Source organism: Gracilinanus agilis, chromosome 6, assembly GCF_016433145.1.
Source record: "Gracilinanus agilis isolate LMUSP501 chromosome 6, AgileGrace, whole genome shotgun sequence".
Taxonomy (NCBI): domain Eukaryota; kingdom Metazoa; phylum Chordata; class Mammalia; order Didelphimorphia; family Didelphidae; genus Gracilinanus; species Gracilinanus agilis.
The window spans coordinates 203,724,853-203,749,407 of NC_058135.1; the positions used below are offsets into that span (position 1 = coordinate 203,724,853).

Below are 24,555 nucleotides of genomic sequence, written 5' to 3' on the forward strand. Positions count from 1 at the left end.
CTCTCTCTCTCTCTCTCTCTCTCTCTCTCTCTCTTTCTCTCTCTCTCCCCCCCACCCTCCGTCCTTTACCTTATATCTTAGAAGTGATATTCAGCATTAGTTCCAAGGCAGAAGAGCAGTAAGGGCTAGGCAATGGGGGTTAAGTGACTTGCCCAGTACACAGAGCTAGGAAGTATCTGAAGCCAGATTGAAACAAAAGCCTTTTGGGAAGTCCTCAGTAATTTCAAGAACACAAAAGGGTCCTCAGGCCAAAAATTTTAAGAACTGCTGTTCTATCTGATTGTAATCTCCTGTCCCCTATCTCTACCCTTGCCTTACTTCTCCTAACAATCAATAAACATGCATTTATTAAGCACTGAATCAGGTCCTGTGCTAGATCCTTGAGAAAAAAGAAAGAACTCTTTATTCCCAAGAAAATTTACATTCCATCAGAAAAACAAGAACAAAAAAATAGAGTAAATATAAAACACAAAGTTATTTAAAAAAGTAATTAGGGAAGGAAGGAACTAGTTATCAATTGGGGGGAATCAGGAAATTTTTTATGTAGAGGTTTGCTATTTGAGTTATGTTTGAAGGAAGGGAGGGATTCCATGAGGAAGGGGTGAAGAGGGAGTATATTCCAGGCATGTAGGTTAGCCAAGTGCAAAGGTTATGGGGTATCATGTGTGAAGAACAGAAAGAAGGTGAAATTCCAGAATATGGGAAGTAATGAACAGTGAGACTAGAAAGATAGGTTGTGGCCAGGTTGTGAAGGATTTTAGAAGCCAAACAGAGGAATTTATGTTTTATACAAGGAAGTAGGAAGTCACTTGACTTCATTAAGTAGAGGCATGGACTGATCACATCTCTGCTTAACAAAAAAGTCACTTTAGCAGCATTGACTGAAGTAGGGAGAGATTTGGGGGCAGAAAGATCCATAAGGAGTCTGTTGAATCTCTATATTAGAGATGATGAAAGCTTGAACCAAAGTGGTAGATATTTGAGAAGAGAAAAGGGATAAGATGCTAGTGATATGGAGTTAGAAATTGCAAGACATGACAATTGTTTGTGTTAGTGGGGTGAAAGTAAAGTGGTTGAGGGTCATGCTGAATTCTTAACCTTAGCACCTCAAAAACCAGTTGTCCCTTTGACAGAAGTAGAAATGTTTTGAAGGAGGTGGGTGGTGAAGTGACTGAATAACTAAAGTGGGGAAAAGTGGGGTGCCAAAATTTTAGTGGGTAAATTGGGGAATGGGGTGTCAGTTAAGTGAGTAAACTGACTAAAGGGAACTGGAAAGGATAAATGAATAAACACAGGTAATAACACTTAGCTGGGGATAGCTGGGTTAACAGAAAACTAAATAACCAGTGAAAACAGCTTGAATACACAGTGGGTTCAATGTGTCAACTTAGGTATCTGGGTAAGGACATACAAGGCAGGATTGTGATAACGGAACTATTTAATGATTAAGTGGGATGGGAAGTGAAGGGGTTAAGGTAAAGTGACTCTAAGATCTATGGATTGCCACCCAAGGATATAGGATTGGATAAAACCACTCTATTGGCTACAATCTATCAGCAGACTACTAACAGCAAGGTCTTGCTGGGAAAAGGGAATTAAGGGAATCTCATAAAGATGCCCAATGGTTATGTCTTCAAAGCTGGTACAGAAGACTGGAAACACAGCAAGTTAATCCAAATGTGAAGAGAGGGAGATGGGATGGTCTTTGTGTCCACCACAAAAGACACATCCCCTTCTCTACCTTTCTACTTCACTGGGATGCTTTATAGAAGATATTACTCAGTCCAAAATCCAGGGAAACATCTTCAGAGATGATATGTCTCACCAAAATTCACCATTAAAATCCCAGGTCCTCAGAGACAGGTTCAAACTGTCACGGTGTCACTGTGTCCACTCTCAAAGTTCTAAATTCCCTTGCCGGTCAAGTCTGCTCCCAGCTAACTAAAATTTATAATCTATAAACAGTGGGGACAATAAGTTCTGTTTTGGAAATGTTGGCATTGAATGCCTCTGGAACTTCCAGTTTGAAATGTTCTAGCAGTGAGGTAGCACAGTGGACAGAGCACCAGGCCTAGAGATAGGAAATCCTGGGTTCAAATATGGTCTCAGACATTTCCTAGCTGTGTGATCCTGGGAAAGTCACTTAACCCTCATTGTCTAGCCCTTAATGCTCTTCTGCCTTGGAACTGATACTGAATATTGCTTCTAAGATAGAAATTAAGGGTTTTAAAAAAAAGAGAGCACATTTTCAGGTATACTATAGTCCTCTTAAATATAAAAGTAGGAATTAAGAAGGAAGAAAGACAGTAAATTGGTACTAAACTCAATTGTCTAGCCTTTTCCACTCTTGTTTTAGAATTGATACTAAGATGGAAGGTAAAGGTTTAAAAAAGAAAAGAAAAGAAATGTCCAATAGCATCTGGTAATGTGGGACGGGAGCTCAGGGGATGACTAGGACTGGCTATAGAGATTGATGAGTCATTGGCACTAAAATGATAATTAAACCTATTATAGCTGAGAACATTTAGAAAGAATAGAAAAGTAAACCTTGTCTTTACTCTGACCTCTGTTTCCTCCACTCACTAGCATCCTCCTAGACCAATAACCCTGCTTTAACTTTGTCTTTCCTTTTCAGTACTGACCCTATTTAAAAAAAATTTTTTTGTTGTCATGTGAAACTCACTTCCATATTGGTCACTGTTGTAAGAACAAAGTCGTGCATAACCAAAACCCCAGAATAAAACCAAAAATACACTGATGTTAAAGAGGACTCCAACGGTTCTTTCTCTGGAGGTGGAGAGCATCCTCTGTCATAAGTTTTTCCACATTGTCTCACCCTATTGTTAACCAGTTCTGGAGAATAAAACAAACAGTACAATTTTGCCCGATGGCTCCATTCCAACTGCCTAGGTGGCACTCACCTGTGATCTGAGCTGATAAAAGTGACTAATGACTGCCTTACATAACTATTAGTCTTTTCTCTAGTCTAAGAGGAACCACCCCTGACTTTCCTGCAAATATCATGTCAACAATATTCATAAATGTAAATAAAATTCTAAGAATTTGAAGAATTTTCTACTGTCTATGTAAGCCCACCAAATGATATTGATGATGAATAATCAGATATGATAGGGCATCCACGTACTAAGTATCATGAACTGTCCTTAAACTATCACATCATTCAATTCTTAAGGACAATTTATCAACTGGAATGTTCATTTAAAAATAGTAGTTACATAAGGTGTGCCGCTACTATGGATGGGTGAAACGAGCTGAGAGCAGCCACCAGTAATGACCAAACAAACCCTCTGTAGTTTTTTTCTTTAAACATAATATTCATTGTAGCTAAGTAAGATAAAGTCTGTCATCCCGAGCCCAACCATAGGTCATTGAAGCAGCTCTACATGTTTATGGAAGAGAAGTCTGCCCATGATTAGATCTGTTAAATTAAATTTCAACCTTGACTACTTTGGAGATGTTTTAGAGGGATTACACATTTCATGAAAGGAAAGGATTGACTGCATGGCTTCTGAGGACCCATCCAACTGTGACTCTGGGAAATACAAATGCTCTTACCTCAGGAATAGCACTGCCCATCACAAGCCAGGCTTTTTTACCCAGGGCCAGAAAGTAATTACACAATAGCACTGCATGCTCTTCTTCATCTCCCGCCAGAAGATCAAGAAATTGCTAAAAAAGAAAGACATATTTTGGCCTCATAGACTGGCTACTTATTTATTTTGGCAAGCTCTTACTTTCAGATTTCCTTTTTTTTTTTTAATTGCCTTAGTATAATGCCTTAATGTAAAAATCCTCATTGAAAAGTCGACTTCCAGTTTAACATAGTTAATGAAGAAATCACTTTAGTTGGGCATGGAGTACCCCACTGACATGGAGAGTGGCACTTAGGGGTGTGTGATTACAGTAAGGTTAAATTTTACTTTGAGAAAATATATGCTTTGAAAATGTTATAGGTAAAAAGAAACTGGTATCCCTAATATGACCAATTTTGATGTTTTTAAGAATATATTGTGTAACACCTTAATGATCCCATTCACTTATTCATTCATTAACACCTTAATGATCCCATTCACTTATTCACTTATTCATTCATTCATTCATTCATTCATTCATTCATTTGTCCAGTCACTTATTTATTTACCTGTTTATTTATCTCTTCTTTTTTTGTTTATTTATTAATGATTTCATTTAAATGCCTTTATTCTTACACTCTCTGATTTGTACCTAATAAGGAAATGTGTATTGAGATGGCAGCTGAATCATAGGATATTGTGGGAGATACAGGTTTTTGGTTTTTAAAGGAAGTACATTACATGCAGTGAATAAGCATTATTCTGTCTGTTGAAAACCACATGCTAAAGATTCTTAATGCTTCATCTCAAGAATGCCTAGAGAAGAGCTGATTCTCTATCAGTGCCTCCTGGAACAAAGGGTGCAAGACCACTTTGAAGTGGAATAAGGATCAGTGGGTAGTAAGAGGTTGAAGAATCTCCTAATGATTTTTAAGCTCAAAGAAGAATGGATTTGTTAATGAACAATTAAGGAAGCAAGGTCAGTAAATGGTTACAATAATGAGGGGAAAAAAAAGATGATGGACAATCTGCCTACATGTGCTTCCAGGTGGTATTTAATGGTATGCAGGTTTCTATGTCAATCGACAGATCTGAGTTAGCCTCAGAGCCTCCTCCGGGCCAAACGATGGATAAAGAGAAAGAATGTTTAATTGATAGTCAAGAAGACCCGTGTTCTAATTTAACCTCAGACACTTATTAGCTATGTGACCTTTTGCAAGTTTCTTGACCTCTTTCTGACTTAGTTTCCTTATATATAAAATTGGGATAATCACATTTACCTTGTAGAGTTGTTGTGAGGATGAAATAAGATAATTTTGTAAATTGTTTTGCAAGCCTTAAAGTGCTAAGTAAATGCTACTTATTTAATTATAAATATTTTATATAAAATATAAACAATACAATAAGTAATAAAAATACTAAAATTATATAGAATATAAAGTATATAATATTTAATATTCTAATAACATTATAATATAGATTAATATATATTATCTATTATTTAGAACCTACTATGGACAAGGCTCATTGGTAGGTACTTAATAAATATTTTATGTTCGTGAAGTCTAGATAACAGGTTTGAAATGGCAAATAAAAATGAGGAAGAATGAAAAATTGTCTTTACTTACATCTGATGTACTCCATAAATCACAGATTCCAGTAAATGAAACATTGTCAGGCAGGAAAGGAATCAAAGCGACGTATCTGGCCACTAGCTCCTACAGAATGACAAAAAATGTGAGGATTTTGTGTTTGGTAGGCTTTATGCCAGATAAATTATTTCCAAATTATACCCCTTGCATGCTGGCCACTATCGTTGACCTCTTCATTCCCCTCTCATCAGAAACTTGGAGCCTAACCCTGGGACAATGTTGGGTGCTGGCAGGTGAGCTTCCATTTTAAAGGATCTGCTTTCACCTTAAATTTTGTTGAGAATCGGTCTTCCACACATTATTTCGTTTTTTTAAATTTAGAATATTTTTCCATGGTTACACGATTCATTCCCCCCCTCTTCAGTTTCATCTTCCCTCCCCCGACCCGGAGCTGACAAGCAATTCCACTGGGTTATACATGTATCATTGTTCAGAACCTATTTCCATTCCACATCATTTCTTGACCAAACCTAAATCATGCTGTCTGCACTCTGACTTCAGCCTCTCAACCTCCCCATTCTCTTCCCACTGGAACCTTGGTGTCTGACCCTGGGAACACCTGGGTGACCTTTCCATTTATTTTGCCTGGAACAAGATCTCTATATCATTTCTTGGCCATCTCCAAAGCTTGTGGTCTCCACTAACTCTACCCTATCCATGTCTGGCTTCTTTTTTATGTGTCATCTTCCCTAATTAGAATGGAAGCTCCTTGAAGGCAGGGACTATCTTGTATTTGTAGTCCCAGTTCTTATTTCAATACAGTGCCTGGAGTATATTCAGTGCTTAATATGTGCCTCATCACTGATTATGTATTTATCTTAGGCCCAAATCAAGGAAGAGGGACATTTGAAGAGATGATCTCAAAATATCTTACCTGTGCAAGGATAGACTATTGGTCTTGGAATCTGGAAGACCTGAATTAAACTCCTACCTCAGAAACCACTAGCTGTTATGTAGGGCAACTCACTTAATCTGTTTACCTCAGTTTTCTCATCAGTAAAATGTGCTTAATAACTGCACCTACTGGGGGCAGCTGGGTAGCTCAGTGGATTGAGAGCCAGGCTTAGAGATGGGAGGTCCTAGGTTCAAATCTGGCCTCAGACACGTCCCAGCTGTGTGACCCTGGGCAAGTCACTTGACCCCCATTGCCTAGCCCTTACCACTCTTCTGCCTTGGAGCCAATACACAGTATTGACTCCAAGATGGAAGGTAAGGGTTTAAAAAAAATTTAAAAAAATAACTCTACTTACCTCCTAAGATTATTGTGAGGATTAAATGTAAGTTAAATGTAAATGTAAATTGCTTTGTAAACCTTAAAGTGATGTAGTAATGCCAGCTGATGATGCTGCTGAAGAAGGACATGAAATCTGGAATCAAAAGACTTACATTCAAGTATGATTGTAGTCAGGAATAGACTAACTGTACAAAAATGACAAGTCTCTCTATTAGGGGCTAAGTGACTTGCCCAAGGTCACACAGCTAGGACATGTCTGAGGCCAGAAATGAACCCAATTCAAGGCTTGACACTCTATCCACTGGGCCACTTCACTGCTCCAGTTGGTAAACATTTACTAGGTGCCTACTACGTGCTAGACTGTGGGGATGCAAAAAAGAAACAAAAGATGGTCCTTCCCCTTGAGGAGCTTATCATCTAATGGATTGTGTAATTGTATAATTGTATAACTATGAGGGATACAATCTGATCTGTATTCACACACTTTGGTGACAGTGTGTAGGATGGACTGGATAGGTAGAGACTTGAGTCACAGCAGTAAGGAAGCTGTTGCCATAATCTGGGAAAGTAATGATGAGGATCCGATTTAAAGTGATGGCTGTGTGAGTCTAGAGAAGGCACTGGATCTGAGGGATATTTGGGAGGCAGAAATAGCAGGATTTAGTGACAGGATATATGTGGTGAAAGTAAGGAACGTAGCAATATGCTGTTACATACCTTGGAGTGTAGGAGGATAAGTAATGCTTTTAAATATAGTCTAGATATTTTGCCCAACACTGAAGAGATCTTGAAGACAAATTCAAAGGCACTAGGAAGCTGTATATATTTTTAAAAGTTTTAAAAAATCATAAAATAGTTACCACCTACAGAACAAAATTAATTAATAAGGAACTGAAATCCAAGATAAGAGACATGTGAAATGGGAAGAGATGCCTAGCTGCCCTCAGTACCCTTAAATTATTAGACTTGGATAAATTTCATCCTAGGACAGTGATGGGCAAACTACAGCCCCCAGGTCAGATGCTGCCCCCTGAAATGTTCTATCCAGGAGCGACATTATTCCTAATCTGATGAATACAATACAATGAAACTGTGAAAGAGTTGCCTTAGAAACAGACTGACAGATGAACATTTCCTTTCTTTTGGCCCCCCTCTTTAAAAAGTTTGCCCATCACTGTTCTAGGGTATTGAAAGAACTGGCAGCTGCAATTCCTCAGGGACTATTGTGGTAGTTGATGTTATCATGGAGAACAAGAGAAATACAGTGGGATTTTCAAAAAAGGGGAAAAAGTACAGTCTGCAAAATCCAGGCTGGTGAAGTTGACTTCATTTGTGAACATTTAGAAATGAAAATAATGATTCCCATTTCACTTCAAGTGCTGGTCATGCCGCTCTAACTTAATTTACTTTTTTGATGGTGTTTCTAAGATGAGTAGAGTATGAGAGAAAGGATACTTTACAATGGCTGACATTTTTTTTAAACCCTCACCTTCTGTCTTGAAGTCAATACCGTGTATTGGCTCCAAGGCAGAAGTGTGGTAAGGGTAGGCAATGGGGGTGGGGTGGGGTGTTAAGTGACTTGCCCAGGGTCACACATCTAGGAAGTGTCTGAGGCCAGATTTGAACCTAGGACCTCCTGTCTCTAGGCCTGGCTCTCAATCCACTGAGCTACCCAGCTGTCCCCGCCAACATTTTTTAATACACATCACTTTTAAATATTGCAAAACTTTTTGGTATTTCAATTTTAAGTATTACAATATTTTAAGTATTTCAAGACTTTTTAGATTCTTTATTTCATTTCATTCTCATGATGAAATTGTCAGGTATTTTTTTAACCGGGTCTTTAACTTCATCATTGAGGAATTTTGCATAATGAAACTTTTACAATTTATAATTTTCCAGAGTTTCCTGGGGGCATTGAGAAATTAGGTGACGTGTCCAGGGTAATGCACTATGTATCAGGCAAGAACTGAGTTCAGATCTCCCTGACCCCATAGCTAGCTTTCTCTACTCTACATTGCCTCTGAGGAAGGTAATAAAATTGTATCATTCCAGTTTTATAGATGAGGAAACAGGCAGAGAGAGATTAAGTGATTTGTCAGTAAGTGTTAGAGGAAAGATTTAAATCTAGATCTTGTCCAACTCTAAGAGTTACACCACTCCTATAAAAATGCTCTACATACTGTGTATTTGGTTCTGGACTGTGGAGATCTTTTTGGAGTTTAACTCAGTTATCTAATAGGTTAACTAGCTTTCCTTGTTTTGTGTTACATGCAGATTGGATAGGGATGCTACCTATGCTTTTATTCAAGTAATTGGTAAAAATGTTAAATAATATTGGGCCAACTACTTACCACTACGGCATTATGCGATTGACATCAAACCATTAATAACTTTTTTGGTATTGATTCAGTTCCAAATCAACTTAACTATAATATGGCCAACATTTATCTCTCTCCCTCATGTATGATGATACAGATTTTAAAGTCTTTGCTAAAAATCTAGACAAAGTTTATCAATAGCATTATCCTGATCTACCAGTTTTGGCAATGTCAAAAATGACAGGAAGTTAGTCTGGTGGATTTGTTCTTAATGAAATCATTCTGGCTCTTGGTGATTATTGCTTCCTTTTCTGGATGTTTATCAACCATCCTTTTATTTATAGCTTCTACAATTTGGCCATGAATCAAAGTCAAAACTCATTGGCCCATTTTATATACTCCTCCATCTTCCTTATCAAATTGGCAAGTGACATAAAACTAAGAGAGGTAACAGGTTGCCTGACTAAATCCAGATGTAAAAAAATTAATGTCCTGGAGTCAGGGAGGAGTTGTATTCAAATCTGGCTTCAGACACTTCCTAGCTATGTGACCCTGGGCAAGCACTTAACCCCATTTGCCTAGCCCTTGCCCTTCTCTGTTTTAGAGTTATTATTAGGACAGAAAGTTAATGGTTATTAAAAAAAAGTTATTTACAGGTTAAACCACAGGTAATAAGTTACTTTTCTCAAGAGAGAGAAATTTTGAAAGCCCTTGGGTTCAAAAAGTTATGTTAATAAAGGCAGGATGAAAGAATGTGCTAAATGGCAATATTTATGACTCCATAGTCATCGTTGTGTCAGGAATGTACCATACACATCAAATTCTCATTCCCTTTTGTCACAGGACTGGTAAGAGAAGGATATGAATTTATTAAGTCAGCACTAACACTCACTTCACAAGCTAGAAAACTCTCTCTAGTTTAAAAGTCTCAGTTTATCTGGAGACTCAGCTTTGTACTGAATAACGATGAGTAAATACTTTCTGATAAAAAAAAAGCATGTGCATAGCCCAGTTTTGGGAATATCAGACTTTGTGGTGGTGATATTACTCATGAGGTTGTCTCCTGATCCTGTACATCCTTTCAGGAAACCTCACCTAAAACTATATCCATGAATCAGAATAAAAGCTTACAATTTTTGCAGCTGGGGTAAGCCATGGTGGGGTGAGCAGAGAGAGTTTGTGATATTTCTAGGGAGAGGGAAACTTACCTGGAGTATAACCAATGGAGAGAAAGCCTCTCCTGGATATGACAAGGTTTCTATATTGCCAGATGGTATGAGGCAGAGAACCATGGGATACCAGAGAAAGCATGGCCCAGAAAAGAAAGCATGCGTAACCTCTAAATTTTGTCTTTGCCCAAGGCAAAGACCTAGTGGTCTTAGTCACTTGGTGTGGTTCTGTGCATAGACATTGACTCTGCCTTTAAAAGCAAGATGCAATTTGGGAAGAACATTGTAGGGTGAAATGGTTAGAGAAGAGTTCATGTGGAGAAAAAATTGGGTTTTAGTGGTTTGTAAACTCCATATGAATAAACATTGTATCACGGCCACCAAAAATTGTGCAAAGTTGCATTAAAAGAGAAACAGTGTCAGACTGAGGGAGCTGAAAGTCCTAGTTTCTGTTCTCACCATATTCATTTCAATCCTCACTTCCCAAGGGAGGAAACCTAAAGCAGTCAGGGACTTGCTCAAGTTACCACAAATCAATTTGTCCTAGAGCTGGGGCTAAAACTTGGCTTAATTTCTATTACTCTGAACAAGGAAAGCTTGTTCATTGATGTTTTGTTGCTTCTGGTCTATTTGAATTTTGAAACTCTAGATAGGATGCCTTGGAGATAGGGATAGGATTTATATATTGGCTTGCTTCCAGATGGAATTGTCTGAGACCAGATTTGAACCCAGGTCCTCCCAACTGGCTCTCTATCCATTGAGCCACCTACCTCCCCCCCCCCCCCAAATGACTTCTACATTCCCTTCTTGTTCTACAATTTTATGCTTGATAAGATTAATGTAAAAATAGTAATATTAATTTTTGTCAAATCAGGATCCCCTAAGCAAAGAACTATACTGTGACTTTTGGTAACCCTTCAGGTTCTCCTCTCGGTGAACTCTGAACCCTCTGAACACATAGATTTCTTGAAGTGAAATTTAAATGTCTTATTCTCAGTTAACCAGAATGTTAGTTAGAAATTAAATACTTACTGCTGTAGCTTGTGGATTATCAGGGTACATGTCTAGAAGCTCCTGGGGTGGATTTAAAGGCTTGAGATAACGTGTGATAAAAACGGTTTTCCCACTTAAGTTGATCACAGTGGTAAGGCATTGTCGTTTTGGAAACTTCAGGGCACATTCGACATGAAACTTCTCTGCTGCTTGAAGTAATTTTTCATCTTCCTGAGAATCAAACTTCAGAAAGGGCAGGAATGAACAGATAATTATGGATACACAATAAGATATGTTTATACTGCAAGATCCAACATGAATGAGAATTGCAGGCATACGGCTAATGGAAGGATTTTTTTTTATTAAAATGACTATTCTTACTCTTCTATAGATTATTCATAGAAATCACAATGCTGCCAAATAATGGCTCACCAAACTTTCCAGCTCTTCTACCCCTGCACTGAAATGGCTGCATTTTGTAATTTTTTTTTAAGGGAAATCAATTCTTTGAAGACATTCAATTCTTTAAATACCATCCATGGGCAACTTCTGAATGGAGAGGTGCAAATTAACTGAAAGGTGTTCATTTCTTGGGAGACACATCATTAAAGATCCCGTAAACGTCAACCTATGGGAGCAGCTAGATGGCTCAGTGGATAGAAAGCCATGCCTGGAAGACCTGGAACTGTTGTTGTTATTCTTGGATTAGTAAAAGGGGCCAGTTGGCTTAACTTTGTAACACAGGTTGGGAAGAACAGTGGGCCATAACAGTAAGGCCTTCTTGAGGGATTTGGACTGACACAACTGTGGAGACAGTAAGTAAAAGTGAAACCTCTATTTATTAAGGTTATCAGGATTAAAAAGGTTTAACAGAAGGGTAAAAGCAGGAAAGATCCCTAAAAACTAATGGTTACTACCTCCAACCACACCAACTTAAGGTCCCTCATGGGATCTCTCTCCTTATTACTGTTACCCAATTCCTAACTATCTAAGTCTATTTCTAAACAATCATTTTTATATGATATTCAGTTACTGCCTCCTTGTAGTTGTTCAGTTAGGTTTCCAACTTTCAGTCAGTCTGGGTTTTAGCCTAGTGGTTTCTGGCCTGAAAAGGCTGAACCCAGCCTGCTATACTCTGTAACCACAGAGTAGCAAAAACCAGATTTTCTTCTTCTAACCGTGGATCTTCCTTTCACAGCTTTTCCCCAAACCTCCAACTTCCTCCTCTTTCTACAAATGTCACTCCGGTTCAAGGAATTTCCAAGAGCCAAAGTTTTAGCCACCTCTCTGGGCAGGGAACACCAGCAGAGAGAGAGAAAAGACAGTTGGTTTAATAGAACTTCCAACTCCCAGACCTTCTCAGAATTCCTAAGCCAGATCTTAGTTCAAGGTTCCATCTCAAGGCAGTTTGTCAGCCTGACAGGTCTCAGACACTTGATACCTGTGTGACCCTGTGCAAGTCATTTAATCCCAATTGCTTAGCCCTTGCTGCTCTTCTGCCTTTGATTTGATACTTGGTATTGATTTAAGAAAGAAGATAAAGATTTAAAACAAAACGAAATAAAAAAAAACAGCCTATGATGCACTAGGTAAATTGACAAAAATCATTGCAGTCCCAGGCTATGTTTGGCAGTGTTCCCCTCAAGCAAATTTCATTGCTCTTATTTTAAGGCTGCTAAAACTATCCTTTAGGCTTAAATATCAAGAAAATTCTGTTTGCAAGCTTACAGATGTGCCTATGTGTGTATGGGAGTTCCAGATTCAATTTCATGGGGACAACCAAAACTTTATCATCTCCAGAAAAAAAGGATGTAGAAGCAGGATCACTAATACATAGCAGGGTGATTGACTAGCTTGCCAGGGTCTTTAGGTAACGTTAAACACATGTTACAAAGAGCATGGCATAATTGTCTAGAAACACATGTCAGGGTCACAAAATCAATCTGATCATTGTTCCAGTGTTTGTGTATGTTAACAAGATTAGAATATCCCCTCCACATTTTTTATTAGCTATTCACAAAAAGAATGTATATGAATGACTGCTGATTTCTATTTATAGTGGTTTTCATTTCAAAGAGCCACAATTTGTCAAGCTTACTAACTAAAGAAAGCAATTTCTTAGTCCTTTTAATTGGTATTCATAGTTGAAATGGGAGCCTGGTGTTTGGATCGTGTAAAAGGGATGATTGGGGGATAGAGGGTAGAAATATTTCCATCCTTTTTTTTTTTTTTTTTTAAATGTCTGGTTCACAGCCCAAACTGCCATAATGCTATCCCTTAGTTTAAGGCTAAAGCTTAATGTCTATCTTTGGCTTAGTGTGAAAAAGAGAGGGAACATTTAATTATAGAATCAGAATTTTAGAGTTCAAAGGAAGCTTAGAGGTCATGTAGTACAACTTTTTATATTCCATGTAAGAATCCCTTCTACAAAATCCTGAAATTGTCATTTTCTACTTCAGTGCTTTCTGTGATGAGGAACTCATTATACCTTCCAAGGCAGCCCATTCCATTTTCCGACAACTTGGATTGTTAGTAACTTCCTTATGTTGAATAAAAATCTGTCTTCCTGTAATTTTCACCTTTTGGTTTTAGTTTTGCCCTCTTGAGCCTAACAGAAAGAATCTAATCTTTCTTCCACATGACAGGTTTTCAAAAAATTGAAAACAGCTATCAAATTCCCTCCCCCTCCTCCAGAGCTCCCCCCCCCTCCCCCGGCTAAACTTTCTGAGTTCTTTCAACTCTTCCTCTTTGCATAGGGATGAGGTTTTGAATCACTTCACCAACTGGGTTAATTCTTAGTTTTGAATTGTTCCTCTTCTAGATGGGGGGCCTTTTTACTGAACACAGTAGTATGGATGTGGCCTGATCATTGACAAATATAGAATTGTTACATGTTTTGTTTGGCATAGTGAATTAATGTAGACAATGATTTTAATAACTATTTGGATCTTTATGTGATGGTTTGTTAATATTTAACTTGTAATCCACTAAAACTTTTAAATCTTTATATGAAATGCTTTTAAGCCATGCCCTGTATTTGAGCAGTTTAAAAAACTGAAGTGAAATAATTCATATTTAACTTCATTAAAATTGATATTGTTGGGTTTGACCTTTTCTTCCAACCTATCACAGACTTTTAAATCGATAATCATCGAACAGTGTGTTAGCTGTCCTTCTTAGTATCATGCCATCTTCCATTCTGATAAACACATCCACATTGACTTCATCCAGATCCACTCCAGGCCCAGTGCCCTGTCTACCGTGCTACCTAGGTGCCTGTTCAAATTACCAGGCTCAAATGAATGATATCTCAAATTATGAAAGTAATTGGTGAATTTGGTTACTATGCCACTGGCAATGATCTTTTAATCACTGTGGCTTTCACATAGAGAGAGAAGCTACAGACCTAGAGAAAGGCACATTTTGTTTCTATTTTACAGTAAAGCTTGACTTAAGTTCTTGGCAAAATTCTAGAACCTATTATCAGGAGCATGTTATGTTCAGTGAACATTTAGAAAATGATAAGAATAAAGAACCAGAATGGTTTCATTAAAATCAAGAATGTTAGACTAATTTTGCTTCTTCTTTTGACAATGGCAGCTCAGAGCAATGTGGTAGAAATGTGGTAGAAATGTTTTAGCATAACATTTGAGAAAATCTCTCAGGAATCATGTACACTAGTGGTGTCTAAGTCAAGTAGAAAAAAATCCCCATTGGGCTGCATAGTGACTTAGAGAATTATAAATGAGCACTATCTATAACTGTATTTTAAATTGATTTTTTAAAAACATTTCCCAATTACATTTTAATCCAATTCAGACTTTTTTTTTTTTTGGCTGCTTGTGACCTGCAGGCTCTGTGTTTGACACTCCTGTTGCAGACTAGATAGAGATATGTAAGGTAGATGATGATATAATTAGATAGATTCAGAACTAATTGAGTGGTTGGACCCAAAAGTAATCATCAATTGTTTGATGTCAACTTGGAAGGAAGTCTCAAGAGGTTTGTGATAGGCTCTGTTCTATTTAGCATTTTCCCCCATGACTTGCATAAAGATATAGGTAGCACACTTATCAAATATGCAGACCTACTAACTGGTTAACTGGTTGAATCAGGATCCATAAAGATAAGTAAAATCATTGACCAATTGTAATAAAATGAACCATAAAAGTCTTACGTTAGGTTTCACAAATATATAATGGGGACAACATGGCTAGATAGTTCATCTGAGTAGATTTGGAAATTTAGAAGATTATATTCTAAATAGTCAGTTGGATGATATGGAAGAGAGAAAGGTAGTGTGACCTCAGGCTGCATGAGCAGAGATTAGTATTTAGGACCAGGAAATCCTAGACTACAGTCTGAGCACCATAACTTAAAGATGTTAAATCATGGAGGAGGCCTAGGTTGGTGAATGGTTCATGAATGGCTTTGAGCCCATTTCGTGTCAGAGTCCATTACTGTGGATATGTTTAGTTTTGAGAAGAGAAACCTTGGGGGAAAATAACAGTTGCCTTAAAAGGGATGTCACATAGAGGACAAGTTAATAATTTAATTTAAATTGTTCAATTTAATTCATTTGAACATGAGAGGAAGGAACAATGGGTTAAAGTTGCAAAGGAGAAAAATTTAGGTTTTGGATCAGGGAAAAAAGCATCTTTCTACCTATCATAGCTGTCTTACAATGGGATGGTCAGCCTCAGTTAATCGTCTCTATCCTTTTCCTAGTTTTTGAGACTGTGATTTTGTGAAGTGCATCTAGAAGAGGCTAGGCATATAAACTAGGATTTAAAAGCTTTCAAAAGTAGAGAAGAGACAGCTGCTACTACAAGACCAGCAAATACATATTGACTGGTTTATTATAAAATGAAATATTTGTTACCTTCTTTAGCATGTCAGTCATCTATCAGAAGCAAGAAGGAGAAAAAATAACAGGCAAAACAGTGTAATAACAGAAATACGAAATTAAAAAAATGGAAATGTTAATTTTCTCTTACCAAAGTAATACAATGGAGGACCTGCTAAAATGTAGAAAGACATTCAGCTTCTACTCTTATTCGTTTAAAAATTTTCCATTAAGAAATACTTCTTAAATGATATAGAAGTCTATTTGTTTGGTTCATAGAGTGAATAGGATAGACCAATACCCCATTCATCATTCCTCAAAGTTCTCAAAATTGAAAAATGCCATCAGATCCCACAGCATGCTTTGTTCTATGGCTGTTTTATGGCAAGAGCTTCTTTTTTCCTGAAAAAATCATTTAAGAAAAAAAAGCCTCCTCTCTCCATCTATTATAGTAGAATGGCAACCATACCATGTGCGGCTCTCACCAAATGAGATGCAGATGAGATTGTTGATTGGCTAAAAAGACTTGTGTGCCTGTCTCACCATAAGGCATGAGAATATTTCTGTGAAGTTTTAGTGTGTGGTCAAGTCCATATACATAGTATTCATTCTTGCTCTGACCACACTGGGGCAGTGAGGTACCAAAATAGTAAGTAGATCGGGAAAAAACAAAACAAAACATTTTTAAGGAGAGGAAAGAATATATAAAATTGTGTGTGTGTGCGTTTTTTAAAAGGTGAGAGGCTTAAAGGACATTGGAGCACAATTAAAATGAATGAAAAATGATGCCCAATGTCTGTAAAGCATGTGCCAATAAGGATGGGAGGAATCTTGAATTATTTTAATTCTTTCAGCCATATTCACATGCATTGGCAAACCCACATGAAGACTTAACATACTTAACCTTTCCCTTCCCCCTTTCCACCAACCACTTCACTTCTAACTCTATTCCTTACTTACTAGATTTTTCTACCTCCTGACCAGCAGTCTTGTCCCAATCTAGGTGTTCTCCTGCACTCTTTCCACCCACCACTCCAAGCTTTCCAACCTCCAATTATATGTTGTCTTCTCCCATGGGAATATAAGCTCAAAACAGTAGGGGCTACCTTGTTTGCTTATATTTGTATTCCCAATGCTTAGCACAGTATCTAGCATATAGTAGAAAGTTAATAAATGATTGTCGATTGATTAAAAAGATTGTCTACTGAGTCATGGGGAGATTATGACCTTTGTCAGTGGAGGAAGACCCCACACTGAAATCATAAATTCTTAAATTGTTTAAATAGATATAGCAAGAACATCATCCTTTTTCTCAGAACAAATGTCTATATCAGTGATTCCCAAAGTGGGCGCCACAGCGATCCAGGTAGGTGGTGATGGCCACAGGTGCATTTATCTTTCTTATTAATTGCTATTAAAATTAAAAAAATTAATTTCCAAGGGGCTAAGTAATATTTTTTCTGGAAAGGGGACGGTAGGCCAAAAAAGTTTGGGAACCACTGGTCTATATAATTATGCTTGCTTTTTTGACTTGAATATTATTTCTAGTTTACAAATGTAGAAAAAATATAAAGGTATAAACATATTTTCCCTTTTAAAAATATTTTGAGACAGATATGACCCAGAGCGTTTCCTAGTGAACAACACTTTTGTTCAATGAAAAATATATCTATTAATTAAATTAAATTAACTTAAAATTTGATAAAGAAGGATAGAATTTAAAAAAAAAGCATTATGAGATTTCACTTTCGAGTATATCTTAACCCATTTAGTAAAGTACAAAAAGTGAAAATAAGGATATATTTGAGCTTGGGTATGTTCATAGAAAGGTGATGAGTATTTTTTCCACCTTCACAAGGAGGAAACAGAGTTAAATGGAAACATGAGGGAGGAGCTTCTTCACAGAGGGGATTCTTAAAATAGTTACCAATGAAGGCTATGAAATCACCTTTTCTGGAGGTCTCAAAATGAATAAACAAAAAAGTAAAGAAAACCTAAACCCATTCTTTTATTGGCTGTTCCTGCCTGAAGGCACGGAGGATGACCTCATCAGGACATCTGGTCTTATGAAAGATTGTCAACAAATTAAGCATGTGGATCTAGGGAAAGAAATGTATGTCACAGCCAGTTTCCCTTTTGATGTATTTTTGCAATTCAATCCAATACTAAAGGCATTAAGTCATTGAGCCAAGCCAGAAAAGATATACATACACATTTCTCTAAGAGAGCTCATATGCATAAAATAACACAATCTGTAACACACAAGGTATAGGATAGAATTTTTAAGTGACTGAAATGTTTGCAAAGTTGGAAACCATTTACCTTTTCTCGAATTGACTCGCCAGGCACAAGGTGAGGCTCAATAGTCATAAAAAGTGTGATGTAGGTGCCTTCACTAAGACTTCGGAAAGAATCAAAGCCCCTTTCATTAATTATGTTTCTCTCCTTACTATAGCCCAGGAGAACTGGAGGAATATCTATTTTAAAGGTGCCATCAATCTGTAAGAGAAAGAAAATACAGTAAATCTCATAGAAAGTACAAAAGTAACAATTAACCAACAGGATACAGCTCATAAAATCTGTTTACTGAGGCACAAAAGAAGTTTGATCTGGTATTTCACGGGGTGTGACAATGGGAAAGCCATTTCTCTTTCTTTAACTTGTTTCCATAACTGTACATTGAACTAGATGACATCTACTTTCCTTTCTAGTTCTGGAAGTCAGAAGATCAGAGTTCTGATTTCTCCACTGATGTTTTTGCCTATATTAATGTTGTGTAAGTCACTGAACTCTTTTCAGTTTTCCCATCTCTTAATGTGAGAGAATTGGACTCAGTAGTATCATTGGCCCTTTCTAACTTGATGATTTCTGAATATCTTGTATGATAGTGGTTACAATGAATTAACTATTAAAATAGTACTAATAAACCAGTGTGTGTGTTCTGGAGAGTTGAAATTCACAAAAGTAAAATGTACCCCATTTATATATTTATCCTTATTGATGGGCTTCTATATATGAAAGGTTAATGAGATAAACCAAACTTTTAGAAAGTGACAATTTCCCTTTAGTTTCAATTGAACCCTTCTCTGAAGAAATATTTTCCTAGGTTATAAAGATGTTGGGCTCTAAAACCTGGAGCAGAAACATGTAAGTAAGCATCGGATTTTAAATTTGTAATAAAATTTTTGTATAGCTACCATTGTGCCTGATATCCAATTTTAAATATGGCACTATCTGATTAGTTTCTGCTCTGTCTGTGGATTCCACTTAATAATCCTTAGTATCTGCTATTCAATTATTATTTTTCCTTATGTAGATCTTTTCTTCCTGCTCTTAATTTTTTGATGTGCAAATCTTTCCCTTTCCCTTTGTCCTCTGTAAAATTCCAATTCTATCTTTCCTGCTAATGTAACTAAAGCCTTTTCGGAAATGCATTGGTTTTTGGGTACCATGGGACTGTGCTCTGAGAATATAATAAACTGGTTATTAAATGTCTATTTATTTGGAAGTATTTGTTGTACATCCATGAAAAAAGTGATTAAATGACTACTCTTGGGGAGTTTAGAGCTCACCTATATAAGCAGAGAATTCCCTAAAAACAGCTACCCATTGTCACTTCTGAGAGAATGATTGCATTGACTGAGATGGAAAATTGTCATCTTGACATTGAATGTAATCAGATTTGAAGTCTGAGTTCTAAATTATGGAATCACAAAATTTTAGACATCAGAGATGATTTAGTTCAGCCCTTTCAATTTTACAGATTTGAAACTGGGGCCTAGAGGGGATAAATATGTACCAGAAACTAGTTTTTCACAGAATCAAAGAATCAAAGTTGGTAAGAACCTTAAAGGTCATTTCTAGTCTGATGAATTTCCTTTACAACATACTCAACCAATACAACAAAGTTATTCTCTTTTTAGCCAAAAGTATTCTCTTTTAACTCTTCCATCCCACCTGTTGTGTTGATTCAGAACAGTCTCTTTATTGGGTTAAAGAGGCAATCCTTTTGTTCACTGGTAGAGATTAGCTACAACCTTAAAGCTCAGGCCCGAAGTTGCCCGGATGTCCTCTCAGGATATCAAGGGCACTAAATGGATTAAAGTTATTTCAGGAGAGAAATACTAAAGCCACCAAAGATTTAACCCAACAAATCCTCTTAAGCAAATCCTCCTACTCTGCTGAGGTATGTATTTCTTGGCTGTGTCTCTATCAGATTTTTTTTCCTTCTTTCTAGATGCTCAATATTGGTGGAAATTGAATTTGTCATTGTTCCCAAATATATTTTGTGTTTTCCTAATTTTCCCTTTCATTTTTGTTAAATTCCTTATTATTTGGTCTTTTTCAGCCATGTCTGACTCTTCACGACCCCACTTGGGGTTATCTTGGCAGAGATATTGGAGTGGTTTGCCATTTCCTTCTTCAGCCCATTTTACAGATGAGGAAACAGGCTAACAAGATTAAGGCACTTGCCCAGGGTCAGACATATAGTAAATGTCAAAGGCTGGATTTGAACTCAGGATGGTTATTCTACCTGACTCTAGGCATGACACTATCTACAGGACCATCTTGCTGCCTATCCTTTGAAGTGAAACTCAAATCTCTGATCCTTATGTCAGTAAGGACTCTCCCTACTAAGAAGCATTTTATTTTTATACCTTTAAATGTATTTATAGGTATCTTTATCATCTCTCTTTTAGACAATAAGTCCTTTGAAGGAGAGGAAATACTTTATCTAATCTTTGTATCTCCTCAGAATTTAGCAGTTGTTGAATGACTATCATAATATTCTATTAAATGTTATTTCTTCAGGTAACTTAGATATTCATTTGCTTTTACTATTCTGGTCAGTTTTTCAGTCTAATGTACTTTCTTATCCTCTACCAATATTTTCAATTGTAAGAAAAAATAGAAAGAAGAAGAGAAAAGGGAAGGGAAAGAGAGAGCTTGTTTCAGTAGCCAACTACTAAAATCCATTAATCAATAAATATTTATTAAGTACCTACTATGTGTAAGACACTGTGCTAAGCACTGGGGAAGTAGGGAAAATGTATTTTTTTCATAAGTCATACATGTGACAAAAGTGAGCACCGAGTGATGACTATAGTAATATCACCAATTTGCATTATAATTTGGGATTTTTGGAGTGTTTACACATGTATTATCTTAGTGCCTAGAACAATTCCCCCTCAACTGCCCAGTTTTGAGAGGTAGAAGTTGCTGGACTCTAATGAATTCTAAAACCGCTCACATACATTCCTCATTACCATAGGTAACCCAATTAGACAAGACTTTTGACACATCTGATGTAATTTTGTAGTGCAAATATTTCAGCACTAAATTTCACATGCTTACCCTGCCCTGAAGATATAAAGTATTAAATGGAATTCGAACAGATCCCAGCCAGTGTCTCTCAATACGGGTGTGGATGCCCCTTCCTCTTTCCCGATCATCCTAGAAAAGGTTTAAAAATTAGTAACAGTATAATTAATAACCAATCATAAATTCAATTATTTGAAAGATGTTGGAGTGACTTCTATGTGCCAGGAGTTATACTAAATGTTTTGGGGGAGACAAAGAATAAGAAGAGGCAGGTTTTGTCCTGGTGGAACTTAAACAATTTTAAATGGCAATTCACATCTAAGATCCTTGAAAATTATCTAGAAAATCCATTCTTTCAGAATACATATTTATAAGGTTTGTATGTGTTTTTGCCAAACCCGAGGTAATTTATTAACATGCCTCTGTGTAGAGAATCTAGAAGTAATATTCTGGCAAACATTGTAGGTTGAAACTTTCCAACAAGATCTTAGAAAACTGACTTGATTTTGGCATTGACTCATGGAGAAAATGAGGTTGGTATTACTTCAGTTTAGAGGAATTAAGAAGAAAGTGAAGGGCATCTCTACATGACTTGGCATTAACCATACCCACACCCATACAATAAACCTAAAGACCAATTCTGTGGAAAATTCAGATCATTTTTGGTCTGGTTTGATATCCTGTTCCTTGACCATTATGACACTAACAGTTAGCTTGAACTCCTGTCATTCACTAGTATCCCGTAGGATGCCGTTATAATTCTTGGTTTTGACAATGCTTCTGAGTCACTGTTGCCCCTTTTGAGCTCAATGACTTTGTTTAGTTTTGGAGCTTAGTTTGATCTTGACTCTTAGCTGCAAAGGAATTCCTTGATTGCGATTTGTGAGCAGGAAGAGAAATAACCAAAATTTTACAACCTTTTTCTCTCTGATCCCCAAATCAGAAAAGGCTCATTTATTCACAGACAGAACTCACCCAATTTACCCATTTTTAGGATCACGGTAGCAGTACCTATAACTACTAGAAAATATGAGCAACAGTATAGACATCTCCTTCAAAACCTTGAACTTACCTCCAATATATCAAAGAGTACTTCATCAAAAATGTTAATGAATACATCATCCTTCACTGATTGCATACTGGTTGTGCTATAATCACTATTGGGAGCCCTATAAAGGAAAATGCAATCAGATTATTATAAAAATGAGTAAATGAGGGGACAGCTAAGTGGCTCAGTGGACTGAAAGCCAGACCTGAAGATGGGAGGTGTTGGGTTCAAATCTGACCTCAGCTTTCTAGCTCTGTGACCCCCTGGACAAATCATTTAATCCCCATTGCCTAGCCCTAACCACCCTTCTGTCTTGGAATCAATACACAGTATTGATTCCAAGACAGAAGGTGAGGGTTTAAAATAAAATGAGTAAATGAGGGTAAAAGGTGGGGATGTTTCAGGGGAGTCCTTGGAGGAAGAAAGACTAAAGGGAAAAAGTTAAAAAAGAGGAAAAGGGCAAAAAGATTGAGCAGGTTCATTAGCTCACTTCTGAAAATTATTGTCCTTAATTTCAGTGAGCCAATCAGCTCAGAGGTAGCCCAAGTTCCTGGAACCCAGCCCCTGTCCTCTTAACAAGGTACCAGTGGATACGATTATATAGATGTAGTTTCCTGATCCCACAAAAAGGTATGTACCCTGTAAGCTTGTCAAATTGTTGGGGAAAACATGACTCCTCTGATCAACTTCCCTGATCAACTTCAATATTAAAAATTGTAAATAGACCATTTTCCTCATAACTGTAAAATAGGTAGGACAAATGTAATTTTGTTCATTTTACAGATAGAGAAGCTGAGGTTTCGAGAAGTCATTATCTACCTATGGGCATGCAACTAATATGTGGAAACCAAGTGACATCAGATTTTTATTCATTTGTGATAAGTTTTTTTTTCCTATATTGTCTTCCTTAACCACCATTTCCTTAAAAAGGCTGATTGTAATGCTAGCTGGAGCATGTTAAATTTATTTGAGACACCAAACTTTAGTTCAGATGATTAACTGATTAATGATAAAAGAATTTTGGCTCAGCTTTATTACGTCTACTTACTTAAGCTGAGACATCCACTATAGCCTTAGTGCTATCTGATTAGTTCCTGCTCTGTTGGGAAAATTCCAGCTTGAGATATAAACTATGAGCCCTAATTTTTACTGGCTAGTTTCCTGTTTTACCTGATATAGATCATCCTTTTCTGCTATGTTCTTTGATGTGTAAATCTCTTATTCTACCCTTTGTAAAATGCCAATTGTATCCACCCTGCCTTGTGACAAAAATCTATAAAAAGTTACTGAAAATGTTGGGCCCACTGGGTTTTTGTGATTATGCTCAGAGCATTTAATAAATTCATTATTAAAAAGTCTCTGCATGGCAATAGGACATATCAATGACTCCTTGGACAATTGCTGTCACATTCTAGGTACAAGAAAATCAATCAATCCATAACTATTTATTAAGCACACAGTATGTACTAGTCCCTGGGGATGAAAAGATAAATAAGATGCATCTTTACCTTTTGGAGCTTACATTTTGTTGGAAGAGCCAACAAGGATGTGAATAAATATATACAAAATAAATAAATAACAGTAAAATAATAACAATAGCTAACATTTATTATAATACTTTCTATGTGCTAGGCACTGTGCTAAGTGCTTTATAATTATTATCTCATTAGATAATAAATTATATAAGATAATTTTTTTGTAGGAGGAGGGCAAAGGGCAGTAGCAGCAAGGCAGAATCAGGAAAGATTTCATGGCAAAGGTGCCAACTGGGCAAATTTTCAAGGAAACATGTGCTTTTATGATGCAAAGAAGAGGTAAGAGAACATTCATTCTAAGCATGGATGTAGCCAATACAAAGACTTGTAGGTGGAAGATGGGATATGATATTGTTTGTGATGAACAGTAAAGGGATCAATTTGATTAGAATACAGATATGGGAAGAGGAATGATGTATAAATGGGTAGGAAAGGTAAGCTGAGGTCAGGTCATGAAGGGCTCTAAAAACTAAGTAGAGGAGCTTATATTTGATCCCAAAGGAAGAAGGGAGTCATTGGAATTTGTTGAATGGGGAAGTAATATGGTTATTCCTGCACTTTAGGAAAATTAGTAACTAATGTTGGATGGATTAGAGGGGAGAGAGAGTTGAGGCAAGAAGATCAATCTGAAAACTACTGCAACAGCTTAGGTGAGAGTTAGTGAGAGCCTGAACTACTAGGGTGCTGGCTCTGGGAGAAGAGAGAAAGGGATGAATTTGAGGGATATTGTGAAGGTAGAAAGTACCAGATTTGGAAACTGATTGGATAAATGAAATGAAGGAGACTGAGAAGTCAAGCACAATGGCCAAATTGTTGACCTTGGAGACTGGGAGAATGGAGGT

The 24,555-nt window shown here is 37.0% G+C and overlaps 1 protein-coding gene across 1 annotated transcript in view; it reads right to left on the bottom strand.

The window, feature by feature from the left end:
• The window catches only part of CC2D2A (coiled-coil and C2 domain containing 2A), a 139,394-nt gene that overhangs the window by 9,921 nt on the left and 104,918 nt on the right, over nucleotides 1-24,555 (bottom strand). Inside the window, exons 27-32 of the mRNA XM_044682298.1 lie at nucleotides 22,203-22,299; nucleotides 21,164-21,262; nucleotides 18,131-18,307; nucleotides 11,002-11,205; nucleotides 5,222-5,311; nucleotides 3,577-3,690 (exon numbers count right to left, since the gene is read on the bottom strand). Of these exons, the coding sequence (XP_044538233.1) occupies nucleotides 3,577-3,690; nucleotides 5,222-5,311; nucleotides 11,002-11,205; nucleotides 18,131-18,307; nucleotides 21,164-21,262; nucleotides 22,203-22,299 (781 nt within the window). The remainder of the gene's footprint in view (nucleotides 1-3,576; nucleotides 3,691-5,221; nucleotides 5,312-11,001; nucleotides 11,206-18,130; nucleotides 18,308-21,163; nucleotides 21,263-22,202; nucleotides 22,300-24,555) is intronic.